At 43.6% G+C, this 22,619-nt stretch overlaps 1 protein-coding gene across 11 annotated transcripts in view; it reads left to right on the top strand.

Moving 5' to 3' along the window:
- The window catches only part of LOC119956020 (serine-rich coiled-coil domain-containing protein 2-like), a 643,754-nt gene that overhangs the window by 72,517 nt on the left and 548,618 nt on the right, over window positions 1–22,619 (top strand). For all 11 annotated transcript variants that reach the window (XM_038782737.1, XM_038782731.1, XM_038782738.1 and 8 more), the window contains 2 exons: window positions 11,403–12,876; window positions 16,746–16,957. In XM_038782737.1, the coding sequence (XP_038638665.1) occupies window positions 11,436–12,876; window positions 16,746–16,957 (1,653 nt within the window). In that variant the 5' untranslated portion in view covers window positions 11,403–11,435. The remainder of the gene's footprint in view (window positions 1–11,402; window positions 12,877–16,745; window positions 16,958–22,619) is intronic.

Raw genomic sequence — 22,619 nt, forward strand, 5'->3', positions numbered from 1 at the left:
GATCAGGTTTTCCAAATGACACTTTTTTCAACAAAGCTTTCGCTCTACTTTTAACAGCGAACCCAGTCCAGGATTTCACACCAATCTCTTTAGGATTTCTTTATCCTGGCTACTGTGCAAACTGCTCACAATTGCTTTAACTCACGATTCCAAGACTGTATTAAAATTATACCCAATGTTTTATTTACCTTTTGAAGGTTGCTGTCACACTTTAAATCTGGTTACTGCAATTGGCTCTAACTCATAGAAACATAGACAATCGAAGCAGGAGGAGGCCATTTGGCTATTTGAGCCTGCTGCACCATTCATTATGACGATGGCTGATCATCAAGATCAATACCCTGATCCCGCCTCTTTTCTTCCCCCCCCAAATTTGATCCCTTTAGCGTCAAGAGCTGTATCTAATTCTTTCTTGAAATTACACAACATTGTGGCTTCAACTACTTTCTGTGGTAGCGGATTCCACAGATTCACAACCTTTTGGGAAAATTAGTTTCTTCTCATCTGTTTTACATTTGCTACTCCTTATCCTGAGACTGACCTCTCGTTCTAGAATGCCCCACAAGAGGAAGCATCTGCTCCACACCTACTTTATCCATACCTTTTATCATCTTGTATACCTCAATTATATACCTCCCCTCATTCTTCTAAACTCTAGAGACTTGAGGTCTAAACTGCTCAATCTCTCCTCATAAGACAAACCTCTGGAATCAATCTAGTGAACCTCCTCTGAATTGCATCCAATGCAACAATGTTGTTCCTCAAATAAGGGGATGAAAACTGCACAATACTCCAGGTGCGGTCTCATCAATGCCTTGTACAGTTGCAACAACACTTCCTTACTTTATACTCAATTCCTTTAGCTATGAATGCCAACATTCCATTTGCTTTCTTTATTACCTATACCTACATGCTAGTTTTCTGCGACTCATGAACGAGGACACCCAGATCCCTCTGCACTAGTGCACCCCAAAGTCTTTCCCAATTTTGGTAATAAGTTGCTTTTCCATTTTTCCGACCAAAATGGATAACCTCATAATTATCCTCGTTAAACGCCATCTGCCACATTTTGGCCCACTCACCTAATCTATTTATATCCATTTGTAAGGTTCTTATTTCCTCATTGTAACTTACTATCCCACCTATTTTAGTGTCATCTGCAAATTTGGCTCCAGAACCTTCCATCTCTGTATCCAAGTTGTTAATATAGATTGTAAATAGTTGGAGCCCAAGGACGGAACCCTGTGGCACCCCATTAGTTATGCCTTGCCATCCAGAGGCCCATTTATCCTGACCGTCTTCTGTCCATCAGCCAGTCTTCTCATTGAATCATAGAATTTACAGTGAAGTTGCAGGCCATTCAGCCCATCGAATCTGCATTGTCCCTTGGAAGGAGCACCTTACTTAAACTCGCGCCTCCACCCCATCCCAGTAACCCCACCTAACCTTTTGGACACTAGGGGCAATTTAGCATAGCCAATATTGTTCTATTATATAATACACCTAACGTGCACATCTTTGGACTGTGGGAGGAAACTGGAGCCCCCAGAGGAAACCCACGTAGACACTGGGAGAAAGTGCAAACTCCACACAGAGTTAAACTCCTCACGGGAGTTTAATTCCCGTGACCGGAATTAAACCTGGGACCCTGGAGCTGTGAGGCAGCAGTGCTAACCACTGTGCCACCATGCCACCCAGCTCCTATCCAAGCTCATAAATGACCTCTAACCTCATGTGATCCAACCTTTTATATTAAACTTCTTTGCAGCCCTTTATCAAATGTCTACTGGAAGTATAGATATACTACATCTACAGGATGCCCATTATCCACTTGGCTTGTTACATATTCAAAGAACTCTAGCAAATTAGTCAAACACTATTTACCTTTCATAAAATCATGCTGACTCTGGATGGCGTTTCGACTTTCCAAATGTCCTGATATTTTTTACTTAACAATGGATTCCGACAACTTCCCGACAATAGATGTTAAACTAATGGTCTGTAGTTTCCTACATTCTGCCTCCCTCCCCTTTTTATCTGAGGGTTTGACATTCGCATTTTTCAAATACACTGGAACCTTTCCTGTGAGCAGGGAATTTTCATAGTATCATAGAATCTACAGTGCCGAAGAAGGCCATTCGGCCCATTGAGTCTGCACCGGCCCTTGGAAAGAGCACCCTACCTAAGCCCACACCCCCACCCAACCCAACCTTTTTGGACACTAAGGGCAATTTAGCATGGCCAGTCCCCAAACCTGCACATTTTTGAACTGTGGGAGGAAACCGGAGCAAACCCACGCAGACACGGGGAGAACGTGCGGACTCCACACAGTGACCCAAGCCGGGAATCGAACCTGGGACCCTGTAGCAGTGACACAACTGTGCTAACCACTGTGCTACCGTATTCGAACCCATTGATCCAATCCCAATATTAAGTTATTAGTCCTGTAAACCAATCTGGAGCTGGTAAAGTTGTTCAACTTGGGTTGATGTTAATTGGATCCATGGGTTTTTCACTGCAACTGCAAACACGCTCACTCCTTTTTACATGGTTGTGAATTTTGTATTTCACTTTGATTTTTCCTTTACTCCAAAGTAGGTCAAAGCGAATTCAGCATGTCAGAGAAGTTACTTGTCCCAGATGTCTGGCAATTTTTTCTTCATTTATAAAATGGTTTTTGTGAAAGAATTGTAACCCAGCAGAAGATTCTTGATGAATTTTAATTATAAATTTATGAACAATGTCTTTGGGAATGCGAAATTTAGGTTTTTAGAACACTGAAGATGGCAAAGGTATTCATTCTTCGATCAGATGTCCTGTCTGCACGCCATCTGTGTTGACTCCGTTAGACCATCCCAGCATATTCCTGTTGAATTGAACAGCAGGATTATGTCAAATTCAAAATTGCTTTCTGTATTGTTTTTTGTTACAGCAGAGGTTATTAAGTTGATTTTTGTTGGCAATTTTAAAAGGAAGAATTGGGGGAAATTCGGATTCACCATATTGATTAACTTTATTTTTATTTCTACAAAGATAACATTTCACTGAATCTGAATAATAGCATGGTGCATAAGTACCAATTTCCGAATTAGAAACCGGGGTGGGCCATTTGTTCCCAGTTTGTTCTGCCATTTAATGAGATTATGGCTAATCTGATTGTGGCTCTTGTTGCCTCAACATTACTTTCCTGTCTGCTCAGAATCATAAAATAATACACTGCAGAAGAAGCCTATTGGCTTTTTGAATCTGCACCGACGTATAAAAGACATCTCGCCTACCTGCTTAATCCCATTTGCCAGCATTTGGCCCAGTGCCTTGAATGTGCCAAATGCTCATGCAGGTACTTCTTTAAACACTGTGAGGCAGCCCCACCCCCTCAGAAACACCTTGCCCCTGACGTTGAACTTGTGTCCCCCTCGTAACTGTGCCTTCAACTAGGAGGAACAGCTGCTCCCTATCCACCCTGTCCATGCCCCTCATCCACCTTGCCCACCTCGATCAGGTCACTCCTCGGTCTTCTCTGCTCCCGTGAAAACAACCCAAGCCTATTCAGCCTCTCTTCATAACTTAAACCTTCCATCCCAGGCAACATCCTGGTGAATCTCCTCTGCACCCCCTCCAGTGCAATCACATCCTTCCTATAGTGTGGCGACCGGAATTGCACGCAGTGCTCCAGCTGTGGCCTCAACCAAGTTCTCTACAACTCCACCATTGCCTTGTTTGATTAAAGGCAAGTGCCTTTTTCACCATCCTATTAACCTGCCCTCCCACCTTCAGACATCTCTGGACAAGGTCCCTTTGTTCCTCGGAACTTCCCAGTGTCATTCCATTCATTGAATACATTCTTGTTAAATTACTCATTTCAAAGTGTATCACCTCACACTTTTAAGGCTGAAGTTCGATCTGCCACCTTTCTGCCTCTTTGACCATCCTGTCTGTATCGTCCTCCACCTCACTGTTAACCACCCGACAGACCTTTGTCGCCTGCAAACTTACTAATCCTACCCCCCACATCGTCATCTATATTTTTTGTATAAATGCCAAATGATATGGGACCCAGCACAGATCCCTGTGGTACGCCATTGGACACTGGCTTCTAGTCACTAAAGCAGCCGTCTGCCTTGTCCCCTCTTGTCTCCTACCGCTAGGCCAATTATGAATCGACTTTATGCAATCCCATGTATATTTGTCGTCTTTCTAAAATTTCCCATGTGGGACCTTGTCAAAGGCTTTGCTGAAATCCATGTAAACTACATCAGCTGCACCCTCATCTACAGAACTGGTCACATGCTCAAAAAATGCAATCAAATTTGTTAGCCATGACCTCCCTCTGACAAATGCAGGCTGACTATTCCTGATCAAATCTTGCCTATTCAAGTGGAGATGAATTCTCTCCATTAGAATTTTCCCTACCACTTTAAAAAAAATTCATTTACAAGCTGGAGGCATTGCTGGTTAGGCCAGCATTTATTGCCGAATTCTAATTGTCCTTCAGAAGGTGGTGAGCTGTCGTCTTGCACAGTTGCAGTTCCTGACGTGGAGGTGCATCCACTGTGCTGTTGGGGAGGGAGTTCCAGAATTTTGCCCCAGCGACGGTGAAGGAATGGCGATATATTTCCAAGTTGGGCTGGTGAGTGACTTGGAGGGGAACCTCCAGATGGTGGGGTTCTTGGCGCCGTGAGGCAGCAGTAGTAACCACTGCCCCACCGTGTCAGCATAGTCTTCAGCACTATTCCCGGAACATTGTCAGGGCCCATAGCATTTGCAATATTCAGTGCCTTCAGTCGTTTCTTGATATGTGGAGTGAATCATATTGGCTGAAGACTGACATCTGTGATGCTGGGGACCTCCGGAGGAGACCGAGATGGACCATCCACTCGGCACTTCTGGCCAAAGGTTGGTACGAATGCCTGAACCTTGTCTTTAGCACATGTGCCGGGCTCCTCCATCATTGAGGAATGGGATATTTGTAGAGCCGCCTCCTCCGGTGAGTTGTTTAATTGTCCACCACCATTCACGGCTGGATGTGGCAGGACTGCAGAGCTTAGATCTGATCCATTGATTGTGGAATCGCTTAGCTCTGTCTATGACTTGCTGCTTATTTTGTTTGGCACACAAGTAGTCCTGTGTTGTAGCTTCACCGGGTTGACCCCTCATTTTCTGGTATGCCTGATGTTGCTTCTGACGTGCTCGTCATTGAACCAGGGTTGATCCCCCTAGCTTGGTGGTAATGGTAGAGTGGGGGACATGCTGGGCCATGAGGTTGCAGATTGTGGTTGAATCCTATTCTGCTGATGGCCCACAGCACCTCATTGGTGCCCAGTCTTGAGTTGCAAGATCTAGATCTGTTCAAAGTCTCTCCCATTTACCACACAACACGATGACTGGTAGCCTCAGTGTGAAGACGGGACTTTGTCTCCACAAGGACTGTGTGATGGGCACTTCTACTAATGCTGTCATTGACAGATGTATCTGCAGTAGGCAGGTTGGTGAGGATGAGGTCAAGTATGTTTCCCCTCTAGTTGATTCCCTCATTACCTGCTGCAGTCCCAGGCTATCAGTTATGTCCTTTAGGACCCGGCCAGCTCGGTCTGTGGTGGCACTACTCTTGGTGATGGACATAAGTCCTCTAAGGATGGCAGATTTCCTTCACCAAAGGACATTAGTGAATCAGGTGGGGTTTTTTTTTAATGACAATTGACCATGGTTTCATGGTCATCATTAGATTTTTAATTCCAGATATTTTAATTGAGTTTAAATTCCACCACCTGCTGTGGTGGCATTCGAGCCCAGGTCCCCAGATCATTATCCTGGGTCCCTGGATTACTACTCCTGCCACAATGCCACTGCCTTCACTGACGGTGCGACTCATTCATCTGTAGTTCCCTGGCTTACCTCTACAACTTTTCTTAAATAGTGGGACTGTATTAGCTCTTCTCCATTCCTCCGGCATCTCTCCTGTGGCCACAGAGAATTAAAAATTTGAGTCAGAGCCCCTGCAATCTCCTCCCTTGCCTTCTGCAGCAGCCTGGCACATAATTTGTCCAAACCTGGAGATTTATCCACTTTTAAGTCTGCCAACACCTGCACTACCGTGTCGCTCCCTATGTCAATTTGCTCAAGAACCTCACTGTCTCCGTGAGTTTTATATCTACCTCTGCATTATCTTGGGTGAAGTATTTGTTCAACAAAGTGCCAATGATCTCTGGCTCCACTCACAGTTTCCCGTCTTGGTCCCTAATGGGCCCTACTCTCTCCCTGGTTATCTTCCCATTGATATACTTATAGAATACCCTACATTTACCAGCCATAGCTTCCTCATATCCCCTCTTTGCTCTCCTAATTACTTTCTTAAGCTCCATCCTGCACTTTCTGTCCTCCACAAATGCTGATTTGCTCGCCTTGTACTTGCTGAAAGCCTCTTTTCTTTCTAATCGTATTCTGAATGTCTCTGGTCATCCATGGTTCTCTGGGCTTGTTACTCCTTCCTATTTCCCTAGAGGGAGCACATTGGGTCTGTGCCCTTCCCATTTCCTTTTTGACTGCCCCCCCCCACTGCTCTTCTGTAGCTTTTCCCACAAGTAACTCTCTCCAGTCTACCTTGGCCAGATCCTGCCTTATTTTACTAAAATCTGCTTTGCCCCACTCCAAACCCTTTCTTTTTTTTTTTTGCAGCTTGTCTATTTTTTTGTCCATAACAACTCAAATTGTACCATGTTGTGGTTGCTATTGCCTGTCTGGCTTCATTCCTCAGAATTGGGTCCAGCACCACACCGACCCTTGTTGGACCTTCTACATATTGAGCTGAAACGGTCTCCTGTATATATTTCAAGAATTCCACTCCATCTAAGCCAAAGAATGTTGGGAAAGTTGAAATTACCTAATATAATTACTCTATTATTATTTTTACCCACCTGAGTTGCGCACATATTTGTTCCTTAATTTTCCACTGACTATCTGGGGGTCAATGATAAAAGGGCTCCCACAGAATCCTTGGTTCCCTTGTCGATCATAACTCAGCCTTTAATAAATTTAATAATCCTGCCTCCACTACTCTCTGGGAAAGAGAATTTAAAATATGGGGTTTCCTGTGAGGTATTGAATATATTCAAGGTCCATTGGACCGATTTTTGAATCCAAGCAAGTTGAGGGTAATGGGGGCAGATAGGAAAGTGGAGTTAAGGAGGAGCGGCTTAAGGAACCTAAGGGTTTACTCTTGTACCGATTTCTTTTACTGTGAGATTTGGGAAATCCCAACCGTTGCAGTTGGAAACGATTGCTTTGTGGTCTAATTCAAAGGTCACTTATGTCAAAGATAATTTAGATGTGTATATATACGAGGTCCTAATGCATTAGCGCTGAATGTGTAACTCTGCCTCTGTCGTAGCATACCTTTATGGGAATTTGTAGGCTCTAATTCACAAGGTGAATGAAAACGTACTGCTTTCTTTAGAGATGCCAAGATCTATCTTGGGACGTGAGGTCTAATAACAGTGTGAGCTCCTTGGAGGTAATGAGAGTATTATTTGCAAAGACCACCATTTTTGATGGATGTAGGCTGTATAGGCCAGTAGTGTTGGAAAGGGTTTGAGGGTCAGAAAATAAAATTAAGGACCAGGGCTTTCAAGGAGATATATATGTGCACTCGGTTGCTTCAGTGCTGTGGGATGTATCCCACGTTTTAAAAGTACTGGAGACCCGGTGTATTATAGTTACTTCATTGGGGTGCATACTGTACAATGTGTTGGTCAAGTGTGTGTTCAAATCCAAATTAAATTAGCATGATATGATATTGTAAATAGAGGTTTTATTGTTGTAGCTACCATATTCCTGGATCCACCTAAACTATTCACTATGGCAAATATCTGGAAACCTTGTGCAATAACTTCCACCTGCCCACAACTGCCAAAACTGCAGGAACTGTCTGGACTTGCACTAGTCACCGCCGGAGGAAGGTCACTTGCATATAGCCAGAAATGTTTTTTCTTCATGCGCATCTTCCACTCAGCAGCTGCCCACCACCTTCTCGAGGGCAATTGGGAATGGGCATTGAATGTTGACTTTGCCAGTGATGCCCATGTCATGTGATGAATGAAAACCACTTTTTGGGGAAGCAATGGAACAGGATGATGCCATTAGTGTAAAAGTGCATTTGGCCGAACAGCAGTTCCTGGCACAGTAACCTTTTTGGCATTTCAACGATTTTTAATTGCATGGAAACTACAAATAACACGCATTATTCAAAGTTCAATGTTTTATGAAACTTAAACTTTTAAATGCAGGAATAATCTTCAACTTTGGTGCCTGCGTGGGTCTCATCCCCACAACCCAAACAATGTGCAGGGTAGGTGGATTGGTCATGCTAAATTGGCCCTTAATTAGTAAAAAATAATTGGGTACTCTAAATTAAAAAAAAAACTTCAACTTTGCACTGACTCTAGATATCATTCAGCACGCACATTTTTCTACGAACTTTGGTTGGTAACTTTTCCTGCTCTGCTGAACCGTCCATGTGTAGCCCTGGTAAGGATCAAAAGAGTCTTGGAACTTTGCATCACGGAGAGAGGCCCTTCAGCCCGTCTTGCCTATGACAACTTTCTGAAGGACCTGTCCACTTTGGCCCTTATTAATAGCCATATTTTGTACAGTTAACTAATCAACACCCAAACCCCCTGCTACGCAGCTGCCAGTGATGGTTAACATCTGCTGTGCTTGTGATTGTTTCAGAATTTCCATTATAAATCATTAATGAGATTTGTGTCATAACGCAGCAGCTACTGCAAGCATTTGCGGTTAAACTTGAGGTTTGGAAAAATATCTGTCATACAATGGGTTAAAATGTAGGGCGTTGCATTGTAGGCTGGCTGAAAGCCATTGCACCAAATGTACTTTGCATCATGGGTTTGGTTCACTGGAAAGTCTCCAAGAACACAGATATCATCAGACTGGGCAGGCTTACTGTATGTATATTTAAATTAGAGGAATCTCTAACTGGGTCAGTGCTAATGAATTGCAGTTATCCGTGCCAGTCTCATCCATGAAGACATTTATTTTTCTGATGTGCTAATGACAGTCCCTTGCAGTTGTCGTTAAATGATGTGTAGCATAAAAGATAATTGGGATTAAATTAACTAGATATAAACTGACTGAACTTTTAGATTGATAGAAAACCTATTTGCTAATCTGTTGTATTAATCTGGTGAGGACTGATTGTCTTATTATCCAGAATTTTGCACATCCTACGGCCTTCTTCCATCCTGTCCAGATGCCCAAACCAGCCAAGCCTTATTTACCTGAATAACGGCAGCATGCTTGCCATGTTTCCTGACGAAAGCACGTGCATTATTTACATAATGGCATTTAATGTAGTAAAATATCCTAAAGCCCTTTAGCACAAATGTCATAGCATGCCCTCTGCTCTAGCCAATGTGTGACTCTCGAGAGCTATGTGGTTAGCTCTTAATGCCCTCCGAGATGGTTCAGCAAGTGCTTCAGCCACAAAAATAATCACACTGGAAGACACCATCACCTTCCTAGATGATTTCCGTACTTCCTGGCACCAGTTCAGTCTCCATAAAGACTTGGGCACCATCCTTAATTTGATAAGGTTTTTTTTTTACTGGAAGGGAAAAGTAAATTATGATAGTCTGTTGTAATCTGCTTCGCCATCTGAAAAGGGACAAATGTGGCCTGTCAAGAAACAGTTACCTCAGTTTGGTTCACAGATATATTTTCCTGATTTATTGTTGATTCACTGCAGGGTTTTTTTTTGTGTCTGGAGGATTAGAAAGGGCTGTTCTTGGGTGCTATTTATCAGTGGATAAATCCTAAATAAAACACCCAAGATTGTATTGGTCTCCATAGCTTGATATATACGATAAATGAAACCACTGGTTTGCAACTGTTGGCCTGTGAGGTTCCATGGCAGGCACCTAAATTACTCTGATATTAGTGAATTTTGACAATTGGAATATCCTATGACATTTGTTGCTACATGTGGGGAAAACAGCAGGGGATCAGTATGTTTGATTGATTTAAAGCAAATGCACAGGTTTCACATGTACTGTTGCAATCCCATTGTAGGGAAATAATATTTACCACCGAGTGATGCAGGAACACAAACCCAACAAGTGCTTTTTAGAGTTCTGCTTTTCCTCTTAGCCCATCTTTTTATACGGTTTCTTCTTCAAAACAGTCCTTAAACTTTTTGTTGTTGGTTCAAATAATATGATTCCTATAAATAAACTACAGTATGTGTAGTCAATTCAAGGGCCCATTTTTGTGATTTTTCTTTTTGCTAACTGCATATTCTAGTTTTTAGGGTGCAATGCACATGCTTATCCTACTTCCACTAACAAAAATACAAGAGTTAAATAACTGGAAATGGGCAAGCTGTTATAAAGAACAAAGAACAAAGAAAAGTACAGCACAGGAACAGGTCCTTTGGCCCTCCAAGTCTGTGCCGACCATGCTGCCCATCTAAACTAAAATCTTCTACACTTCCGGGGTCTGTATCCCTCTATTCCCATCCTATTCACGCATTTGTCAAGATGCCCCTTAAATGTCACTATTGTCCCTACTTCCACCCCCTCCTCCAGCAGCGAGGAAAACTTGCCTCGTACATCTCCTCACACCTTAAACCTATGCCCCCTAGTAATTGGCCCCTCTACCCTAGGGGAAAAAGTCTCTGACTATCCATTCTGTCTATATCCCTCACAATTTTGTAGACCTCTATCAGGTCGCTCCTCAACCTCCTTCGTTCCAGTGAGAACAAACCAAGTTTATTCAACCTCTCCTCATAGCTAATGTCCTCCATACCAGACAACATCCTGGTTCTGCATCTTCTGCATCCTCTCCAAAGCCTCCACATCCTTCTGGTAGTATAGCAACCAGAATTGAAGACTATACTACAAGTGTGGCGCAACTAAGGTTCTCTACAGCTGCAACATGACTTGCCAATTTTTATACTCAATGCCCCGGCCAATGAAGGCAAACATGTTGTATGCCTTCTTGACTACCTTCTCCACCTGTGTTGCTTGACCTGTGGACCTGTACAGCTAGATCTCTCTGACTGTCAATATGCTTGTGGGTTCCACCATTCACTGTATATTCCTACCTGTATTAGACCTTCCAAAATGCATTATGCTGAAATGATTCCAAGCTCTTCATATTGGAGTGTTAAGTATTTAAGTAAATGCGCAACAAAGTTTTATAATGTTGACTTTTATGCTCTTGATATTTGTTTGTGATACATAAGAGATAAAATGACAATGTGTTTCAGTGAATAATTGATCATTATTCTTCTTTGTTTAGAAGCGATACATCGGTTTAGTTTTTTTTGCGCTGGGAAGGGGTGATTGGTTTGCTGCAAATTTGTACAATTTTTTTTTCTTTTCTCCTAGATTGCATTAGGAACCTGAAGTGTCTGCTAGCTGATGGAAGGAAAAACACAGGGAAAATCTGCCTCCGTTTCCAGATTGCCCAAGTTTGGTGGTGGTACCACGAAGCTCAGTGAGACTCTCCCCCATGTTGTACCAAATGGAGCCTGTGCTCGCAGTGTCAGTGCTTCTAGCAGTTCGAAAGCTGGTGGCAAGCAGAATGGGACCGGTTGTGTGGGTGCCTTTTCTTTTAATTGGAAAAAGTCTGTTAAATCTAAACCAGGTGGACAAGGTGCAAAAGACCCAGCCAGTTCCTTTCCTTTTACAAATGAGGAACTTGTTAAAATTGACAAAATCTCTTATTCTAAGGTTCCTCTTGTTAAAGATCAAACTGACTTGGGCTTTAAGAGTAAATCTACTGCAGCATCCAGGTATCACAAACAACCCCAGATTGTACCTTATGACGAAGGAAGCAAAACTTTTGTAGCTGGATTAAATTATTCCACAAAGGGAAATCGTGGTAAAATGCTGAAAAAGCCATTTACATCCTCACAAATTGCAAGGTCCCAGTCAATTGGCCATTTTCATAAAACAGCAGTTGTAAAGATGTCTGAACAAGATGGAACTTTCTCTGGATCGAGCAGTTCAAAAGATAGTCTTGGGCAATCTACAGAGAGCCTGAAGAACTCAACAGATGACAGCATTGTAAGGTCACAGAGTTTTTCATACTCCATACAAAGTAACTCTTATGGTACTGCTGTAATACCAAGATCTTTATCCTTTTCAAAGGCTGCTGATAGATCTTGTCCAAGACAGCAAATGAAAACGGGTCTTCCCTTGAAATCAAATATTGTTTGCTATGACAACGCAAAGGACACCAGTAGCACAAGCGAATTACTCTGTAAACGTACTTCCAGTAGACCATGCCTAAAAGCACCATCTGCCTTTAAAAAATCAATGCTCCCTCCTAGTTGCCCCACAGCTCCATTTTTTGCTGCTTCTTCTGCCTCCAAGATGGCACTACCTTCATTGATGAAGTGTGGTAGGTTGGCCTCTTCAGGAACAGCAAGTAATGTTAATTCAATATCGGGAACCATGAAACAAAACCCTGGGACCTCAACAATTGGTGAAAATAGCTTGAATAATGAAACTGTAAATATTGAACACACTGCTGAAAGTGCATTAAATGTTAGCACTGTAGATGTGAACACTGGACCTGGAATTAATGAAAAACTTGATTCTACTTCTGAAAACAATATTGATAACCCGGAGGTATTGACCGCTTCAATTGATTCCAACTGTGATACAAATGATAAAAGTGAACATTTAACTCATTCAGATACTGAGTCCATAGAAATTGTGGACAGTGACAATTCTATTTCAGCAGAAATTCTTGATGATCTTTATAATCCTAATGAGGCTATGTCTTCAGCTGGAATAGAAGAACCTCTAATTGCTGAATATCCAGGCACAGATTGGATAGAGACTGGTTTGTCTGGTATGTATGTTTGCAATATTAAACGCATTGATGTATTTGCTCTTTGGATGAAGCAGTAACGTAACATTTTAGTGGGGATGCAATAAATTACACTAATATTTCAGTTGATATTCCAAAGGAGAATTGGATTCGGCCATTGGCTAATTTTGTATTTGGTGCAATTGCGAAATGAGTACACTTTATAAAAAAAAATTTAAAAATAAAAAATTTTTTAATTAAAAAAAAAAATAAAAAATTTATTAAGGCATTTATGGTTTTCCAATACCAAAAGACACAGGTACAGATATAAAACATAGTTCAACACGTAACACCACTCCATCGCCCGCAGTACTTGCCTAAGCTAGACCGACAAAGTCGAGCTCCCTAAAACCCCTCCCCCATATTGAATCTGCTGACAGTTCAATTTTCTCCAAAGAAGTCAATAAACGGCTGTTACCTCCGAACAAATCGTGATGATGAACCTCTTGGGGCGAACTTGATTTTCTCAAGCCTGAGAAACCCAGCCTTGTCACTAACCCATATCCCTACTTTCCGGAGCTTCGAGTCCCTCCATGCTAGTAAGATCCGCCTCTGGGCTACCAAGGCCGAAACATCAGCCTCTCTCACTCCTGGGTCTTCCGACACTCCAAGAATCTCCACCTCTGGACTCGGTGCCACCCTCACCTTTAACACCCTGGACATGACATCTGGCAAATTCCTGCCAGAATCCCCTGAGCTTCAGGCATGCCCAAAACATGTGGGCATCATTTGCGGGGCCTCCTGCACATCGCCCACACCTGTCCTCTACCCCAGAAAACCTCATCCGGGCCACCGTCATGTGTGCCCGGTGGACCACCTTGAATTGTATCAGGCTGATCCTGGCACATGATGAGGATGTATTGACTCTGCTCAGGGCATTCTCCCAAAGACCAGCCTCTAACTCCTTTCCCAACTCGTCTTCCCATTTATGTTTTGTCTCCTCTGTTTCCTCCCACTCCGAGTTTTTTAAATTTCTGATACCTTCTCCTCTCCCACCCCCGTTCTAGAAACTACCTTATCCTGTATCCCCTGTGGCGGAAGGAGCAGAAAGATAAAAACTTGCCTTTGCACAAAATCCCTTACCTGGAGATATCAGAACCCATTCCCTCCCGGCAATTCAAACTTTAAGATCCACCAGACCGGGAAAGCTCCCATCAATCAACAGATCTCCCAGCCTCTCAATAACTGCCCTCTGCCACCTCCGAAACACCCCATCCATCATCCCCGGCTCAAACCAGTGATTACAAATATTAGAGCCCACACCGATGCTTCCTCTACTCCAATATGCTTCTGCCATGTCTCCAGACTCTCAGGGCCTCCACTACCACTGAGCCTGTGGAGTACCGGGCCGGTGAGAACATCAGAGATGTTCCATGCCCCCAAACTTGTGTTCTTACACGATGCCATCTCCACCCACTCCCTAACCACCCAGTTCCTAATCATGGCTATATTTGCCACCCAGTAGTAGTTCCTAAAGTTCGGCAGTGCCAGCCCTCTCTCCCCATGGCTCCGCTCCAGCAACACTTTCTTTATTCGCGGGGTTTGACCCACCCACATAACCCCCTGATATCACCCTGTTCACCCGCTTAAAAAAGGCCTTTGGAATAAAAATAGGGAGGCACTGAAAAACAAACAAAAATCTCGGGAGAGCCGTCACCTTTACGGTCTGTACCCTCCCCGCCAGTGACAACAGGAGCATGTCCCACCTCCGGAAGTCCACCTTCATTTTTTCCACTAATCAGCTCATATTTAATTTATGTAGCTGTTCCCATTCCCAAGCCATCTGAATACCCAGGTGACGAAATCTACCTCCCACCACCTTAAACGGCAACTCCACCAATCTCTTCTCCTGCCCCCTCGCCTGGATCACAAAAGCCTCACTTTTACCCATATTCAATATGTACCCCACGAGAGCTGGCCAAATTCTCCTAAGATCCGCATAATTTCCCCCATTCCCCCCCCTTATGGGTCAGAAATATATAGGAGAAGGTCGTCTGCATATAGCGAGACCCTGCATTCCCCCCTGACTAGCCCCTTCCAGACCTCTTGACGCTCTCAGCGCCATCATCAATGGCTCTATAGCCAAGGCAAACAACAGTGGGGAGAGGGGACATCCTTGCCTCGTCTGAGTTCACCTGGTTCAATCGCATACTCGCCATCGGTGCCTGGTACAGCAACTGAACCCAGTTAATGAAGCCGTGCCCAAACCAGAATCATCCCAGGACCTCCCACAATTCCACTCCACCCGGTCGAAGGCCTTCTTCCTGTCCTTCGCTGCCACCACCTCCATCTCCCTCCCCTCGGAGGGCATCATGATCACATTCAGGAGCCTTCTAACATTAGCCATTAATTGCCTACCCTTAACAAACCCCGTCTGATCTTCCCCTATCACCCCTGGAACACAGTCCTCTATCCTCGAGGCCAGGATTTTGGCCAGCACTTTGGCATCAACATTTAATAGGGAGATTGGTCTGTGTGACCCACATTGCTCTGGTTCTTCTCCCGCTTCAGAATCAGTGAAATCGAGGCCTGTGACATTGTTGGGGGAAGAACACCCCACTCCCTTGCCTCATTAAATGCCCTCACCAGCAGTGGGCCAAGCATCCCAGAAAACCTCATAAAATTTCACTGGGTAGCCATCCGTTCCCTGAGCCTTGCCCGACTGCATGGCCTCCAATTCCTCTAGTATTTCTTCAATCCCGATTGGGGCTCCCAGCCCCTCCACCAACCCTTCTCCACCTTCGGAAACTTCAACCTTTCCAAGAACTGCCTCATCCCCTCCACCCCAGTTGGGGGCTCCGACTCATAGAACCGACTGTAAAACTTCTTAAACACCCCATTCACCCCCATGTTTCCTCCTCTGTCCTTCGCTCTTCCCATCTCCCTCACCGCCTCCCTTTTCCTTAGCTGGTGTGCTAGCATCCTACTGGCCTTCTCGCCATATATTGTCCCTCTTGCCTTCCTCAACTGCCCCACTGCCTTCCCTGTAGATAACAACCCAAACTCCATCTGCAGCTTCTGCCTCTCCTTCAACAATCCTGCCTCCCAACCCAAATATCTGCCCTACCCAACTATTAACATAATAAGCTTTGCTATAATCCACATATGTAAAAGGTACAGAATTTTCATTACTGATGAGGTCGGCCCATAAAACAATTCCAGTGAATTTGTTGGGAAGAGCTTCCTCTCATAATCCCTTCCTATAATTCTCTCCCTAAACCTCTCCATCACTCTTTTCTCCCTTAAGCTCCTTAAAGCCGAGCTATTTAATCAAGCTTTTGGTCATGTCCCTTAATATCTCCATATGTGGCTGTGTCTTCATTCTATTGGATACTCCTGTGAAGCACCTTGGGACGTTTACAGCATTTAAAATGGAAATAGAAAAGGAAGTGACTGTTGTATGAACCTGCAATAAATTATAGTTATGAGAACCATAGATCCGGGATGCTTCAGCAATATGAACTGCCCCTTGTTTTTCACATTCAATGGGCCAGCATGTCAGTTGTTCCATAAGCAAAGGTCAGTATATTAAATGGAAAGCGATATTTGGCTCCATATAGTTCCCCGGAAGCTACTCCAATCAGCTGGAGATTTCTTATTACCGTATGCACTGACACTTTGAAGTAAAATAGCTGCTTTCTATTTTGTATACTTGGCTTTACACATGGCACATGTGTATCTGGCTGATAATGTAATAACTTATGATGCATTTCAGATGTCCAATTCCTAAACCATTTTAAAGCAAATATATGTGTCCTTGATGACCAAGTGATAGGCTTTGAAAAAGGTTGTTGCTTCTGTCATTGTGTTGTAACACATTTTGTTGTTGTCACTTTTTGTGTTTTGAGTAGACCACTGTAAAGATTTGGAGAGCTCCCAGACCACTGCCTCAGGTAACGAAGATCTTGTGTCTCCAGATGCCAACTACGCAATGGGTTCCTCCTTTGAACTATCTCCTTCCAGTAGCTCAGCTGGCACTTACATGTGGGATGAAGAAGGCATGGAGGCACTGGGTACCGTCCAGCAGTGCGGCAGCCTCGAGTCTTCAGAGATGAACAGCCTGGTAAGAATAGGCATTTTATAGGTTTGATTTGGGATGGTTCTTAATTATACAAATATTCCTTAAACCGTTTACACTGTTGTTCACAGCAACGTCCCAGGGGACTATACTGTCTTCAATAGAGGGATTTAAATAGAGTTGAATACCATTATTTTGTGTTTAACAATTGCATTTCTCAGTATCAAAGTTAAATGGTTAGATCTACATCATTCTCAAAGCCTCAAACTGTACAATGGGTGGTTCTTTATTGTTTGGAGAAGTTATCATTTTAATTTCCCACTCTATGAATAGACGAGAAAGGAAAAACATTGACTAATTTTAAGAGGAAAGGGTAGATCAACGTGGTGTTGAATTGTGGTGCAGCATTGTTCAGCAGTGAATAATTACACAACAGAGACACCATGTGGGGAAAATAAACAACTGCAACTTCAGACAAACACCAGGATTGTGTATGAACGGGAGGAAATCCAGCCCCATCAGTGTGATCCATTATTTTGAGAGTGTAGTTGATCTGTATCTGAAATCCATCCACCCGTATTGGCTTTATTTCTCTTAATAGGCTTGAATAGTAAAAGTTTATTAATGCAAGATTTAAATTTATTAGTTAAATTGTCAACTACTGCTTTTTGTAGGAGAGTTCCGCTTTTCTATATGAATGAGAAACATGAGTCCACTACTTGGCCCCTCGTGCCTACTCCACCATTCAATAGGATCATGGCTGATCTGATTGGAAATTTAACTCCACATTCCCGCTTAGCCACAATAACCTTTCAACCCCCCCCCGCCCCCTGTTTATCAAGAATCTATCTACCTCTGGCATAAAAGTATTCAAAGACTCTGCTTCCACTGCCTTTTCAGGAAGAAATTTCCAAAGATTCACGGCCCTCAGAGGAAAAACTTCTCATCTCTCAAAGTTCTAAATTCTCTCACAAGAGGAAACATCCTCTCCATGTCCACCCTGTCAAGTCCCCTCGGGATCTTTCACGTTTCAATCAAGTTGCCTCCTAGGCATCAAAACTTTAGCAGATACAAGCCTAGCCTGTCTAATCTTTCCTTAATAGCTTCTTGCATTTTCCCTGACAGATGTTAAGCTAACTGGCCTGTTGTTTCCTGGTTTCTGTCTCTCCTTTGTTGAATAAAGGAGCTGTGTTTGCTATTCTGCAACCTAACAGAACTATTTCTGAATCTAAGGAATTTTGGAAGATTAAAACCAATGATTCAACTACCTCACTTAGCCACATCTTTCAGAATTTTTGATGAAGCCCATTAGGACCTGGGGACTTGTCAGCCTCAACTCTAACAAAATTGCTTAGGCTCACTTCTCTGGTGACTAATTTTCCCACATTCCTCCCTCTCTTCCTTTTCCTGACTTGCAGCTATTTCTGCAATGTTACTTGTATCACGGTGATACCTGTTCAATTCATCTATCATCCCCTTATTTTCATTATCAATTCACCAGACTCACTCTATAGGACCAACGCTTACTTTATTAACTGTCATGTAAACATTGATGAAAACTCTTCCTGTCTATCTTTCCAGTTACTGTTGGCTTTCTCTCATCCTTATTGATCTTTTAGTAATTCTTTGCTTTTTATATCTTTTCAATCTTCTGACCTGCCAGCCATCCTTGTGAAATTGTGCTTTTCTTATGTTTTTTAAGTATTTATTGGGATTTTCAATTTTTTAATAAAATATGTGCGACAAACAAACCAACAAAAGCAGGTGTCAATGTGCAGCTGGTATAGCACAAAACAATAGTCATTACCTAATTGGGAACAAGTAAGACCGGATGATTCAGGGACAAAGTGCTCAACATGTTCCATCCACGGATAATTGACCTGTCTGCACCCAAGCAGGGCAATATTATAGACCTACATCTCCCCCAAAGCGACGAAACAAAATGACAGAAGCAGAAAGTAATACCCCGAGAGCCACAGCACTAAGGGCAATCAACTAACTCTTACAGTGAAATTTAAATTCTTCTCACACTGGAACAGGTAGCCATCCTGCACTGTTAGATGGCAAAATGATATAAACAATGTCCAATGTAGGTAGGTCCACATCAGAGAGGTGAGGGTTGGGGAAGTGTCCGAAGGCTGTGTCCAATAGTTACCCTTATTCATTTCATCTTGGGAGTCGGAAGGGGCCCACTGGTTGGTTTGCCTGTTCTCGTCTAGTAGAAATATCTTGGGAGGTGGTTTGTGGATACGAGGAGTTAGTTCTGACAGAACTTGTACTTCTTCACGCTTCCTCTGACTTTGAAATGTTTTGGACGTATTGCTTAGAATCACAGAATCTGCAGTGCAGAAGGAGGCCATTCGGCCCATTGAGTCTGCACCGGCCCTTCGAAAGAGCACCCTACTTGTGCCCACACCTCCACCCTATCCACATAACCCAGTAACCCCACCTAACTTTTTGGGACACTAAGGGGCAATTTAGCATGGCCAATCCACCTCACCTGTACATGGTTGGACTGTGGAAGAAAACTGGGGCACCCGGAGGAAACCCACGCAGTCACTGGGAGAACGTGCAGACTCTGCACAGACAGTGACCCAATGCTGGGACCCTGGAGCTGTCAAGCAACAGTGCTAACCACTGTGCTCCCATGGATAAAGAAACTGCATAAAACCCTAACTCGATATTCAGCCTAACATGAAAAAAATCTTATTAAATCTGGATAACCGATGGTGCAGTACATCATACCCAAAATATTTACTTCCTGCAAATGAATGAATTGACAACATTAACGGGCAGAAACATGATTATCAGGGAGTAAAGTCCAGGATAAAAACTGAGAAATGAGGCAGTCATCAGGATGAAGTCTACTCCATTAGCAGACAAAGAAAGTAGATGCGTGGGGTCCGAAACTGAGAGCACACTTCAGGATCCTCCAAGGATTCCAACGAATGGAGCACGAACCTTGTTAGTTCCAATGTGCTGACTTGACAGAGCCCAGGAGGTCAACTACCTAGGCCACAGCAGAGGGGATGGCCTGATCGGTTCAGGTAACCCTATCTCCTCTTGGCTGTCGACAGGAAAAGGACCAGACAACCAGGGGCTGGAGGATCAAACCAATCCCTGGCCCAGGAGAAGACCGGATTAAATGTGCTCCATTGCATCTAAGCTGCCTGGCCTCCAGAGCAAGACTCCCAAGACATGGTAACCAGTTGCCAAACTCGGCTGGCAGCATCTCTACCACCTCTAGTCACCGGAAACACCAGACTGACTCCTCGCCAGCCCCCCTTTGTCCTATCTAAATTATTCAGGACGGATGATGGGCCATGCAACAGGAACTCGAACCGTGCGGAGGTGCAGGCTGCCACCAGAGACGGTACTCTCTATGCTACATGAACCTTCTTGTGTGCCACCACCGCCTCCATAAAGATACCTTGCAACCCTTGAAATTTGGCTTCAATGTCTTGCAACATAGAGCCAAGAACACTATTAGGTGGATCGCCTTCATCGTTATAAACCATCTGTAGGTGTGCACCGTATCATCCCGAAAGACTTGCTGTTAAGAGAATTGGACGTTCTGAATTCTCCCTCTGTTCCCGAACAGGCGCCGGAGTGTGGTGATGAGGAGCTTTTCACAGTAACTTTATTGCAGTGTTAATGGAAGCCTACTTTTGATACTAATTATTATTATAGCAAATGAGCACCTATCTCCCCATCTCACCTAACTCATCCAACTCCCAACTTTTGAATCAAGAAATGTTTCCTAACTCCTGATATTGCCTGGCCTTGATTTTAAGGTTATCTCCTTGTCCTCGAGCCTCTCATAGAATGTTTCTTTCTATCTACCCTACCAATTCATTACCCATTCCTTAAAAACCTCAAACCAAATCATCACCACTTTCTATATTCCAGGGAATACAAACCTAGTTAGTGTAATCTCGCCTTGTAACCTAAACCTTACAGCTTTGATAACATTCTGGTTAATCTGCACTGTAACAAAGAACCAATTTCCAGAGTGTGAATGATCAGTTTTGGATAGCTTTTCCTCGCAGGATGTGAGTGTTGCTGATAAGGTCAGCATTCGTTGTCCATCCTGATTTACCTGCGAGAACATGGTGGTGAGGAGCCTTGAACATCTGCAGCTACGTAGAAGATGAGAGCAGGAGGAGGCTATTTGGCCCTTCGAACCTGCTCCATCATTCATCACGCCCATTGCTGATCATCCAACTGAATAGCCTAATCCTGCTTTCTCCCATTGATCCCATTCTCCCCAAGTGCTATATCCAGCCGCCTCTTGAATATATTCAATGTTTTAGCATCAACTACTTCCGGTGGTAATGAATTTCACAGGCTCACCACTCTGTGTGAAGAAATGTCTCCTTATCTCTGTCCAGAATGGTTTACCCTGAATCCTCAGACTGTGACCCCTGGTTCTGGACGCACCCATCATTGGTAACATCTTCCCTGTATCTACCTTGTCTAGTTCTGTTCGAATTTTCTAAGTCTCTGTGAGATTCCCCCCTCATTCTTCTGAACTCCAGCGAGAACAATCCCAACCTTGTCAATCTCTCCTCCTCCTATGACAGTCCTGCCATCCCTGGAATCAGTCTGGTAAACCTTTGTTGCACTCCCTCGAGAGCAAGAACATCTTTCCTCGGAGAAGGAGACCAAAACTGCGCACAATACTCCAGATGTGGCCTCACCAAGGCCCTGTACAACTACAGTAACACATCCCTGCTTCTATACTGCCACTGTGCCCATGGGGAGGGAGTTCCAGGCTTTTGGTCCAGTGACAGTGAAGGAATGGCGATCTAGTTCCAAGTAAGGATGGTGTGTGACTTGGAGGGGAACTTGCAGATGATGTTGTTCCCATAAATCACCTGCTCTTGCCCTTCAAAGTGCAGTAGTGTTGGGTTTTGTTAGGTGATGGTGAAGGAGTCTTGGTGAGTTACTGCAGTACATCATATTGATGGTACACACGGCTAACACTGTGTGTTGATGGTGGAGGGAGCAAACGTTTGTGGGAGGGGTGCCAATCATGCGGGCTGCTTTGTCCTGGATGGTGTAGAGCTTCTTGATTGATGTTAGAGCTGCACTCATCCAGGCAAGTGAAGAGTATTCCATTACACTTCTGACTTGTGCCTTATGGATGATGGACAGGCTTTGGGAGTTAGAAGGTGCGTTACTTATTGCAGAATTTCTGGTCTCTGACCTGTTCTTGTCACCACAGTATTTGTGTGGCTGGTCCAGTTCAGTTCCTGGTTATTCCGCAATGGTGAACGATTTGATTGTCAAGGGGAGATGGTTAGATTCTATTTTCTTTGAGATGGTCTTGTGTGGCATGAATGTTAGTTGTCACTCATCAGCCCAAACTGATAAGTGGACTAATTGTGTTTTATGTTGAACACACTCTGTCTAAACTGATTGCTGTAGACATCTGAAGTAAATCTTGGAGTTGGGAAAAGGATCGGCTGAAAGAGAAATCAGATTAAGACTGAGAGGGAGATGGTCTTTCAAGAGGAACAAATTGCTGAGGGACAAATTGCTGAGGGAAGTTCCTAAACTTCACATCAATTTGTACCCAAATGCAATGATATTCGGAATAAATTACATCATTCTTGGCGGAGATCATTAGAAAATTGATAATTATCCAGTTTCTGCTTAGAAGCTGCTGTCTTCTTTAGGACTTTTGTAATCTTTGTATCTAATG

Source organism: Scyliorhinus canicula, chromosome 22, assembly GCF_902713615.1.
Source record: "Scyliorhinus canicula chromosome 22, sScyCan1.1, whole genome shotgun sequence".
NCBI classification, from domain to species: Eukaryota; Metazoa; Chordata; class Chondrichthyes; order Carcharhiniformes; family Scyliorhinidae; genus Scyliorhinus; species Scyliorhinus canicula.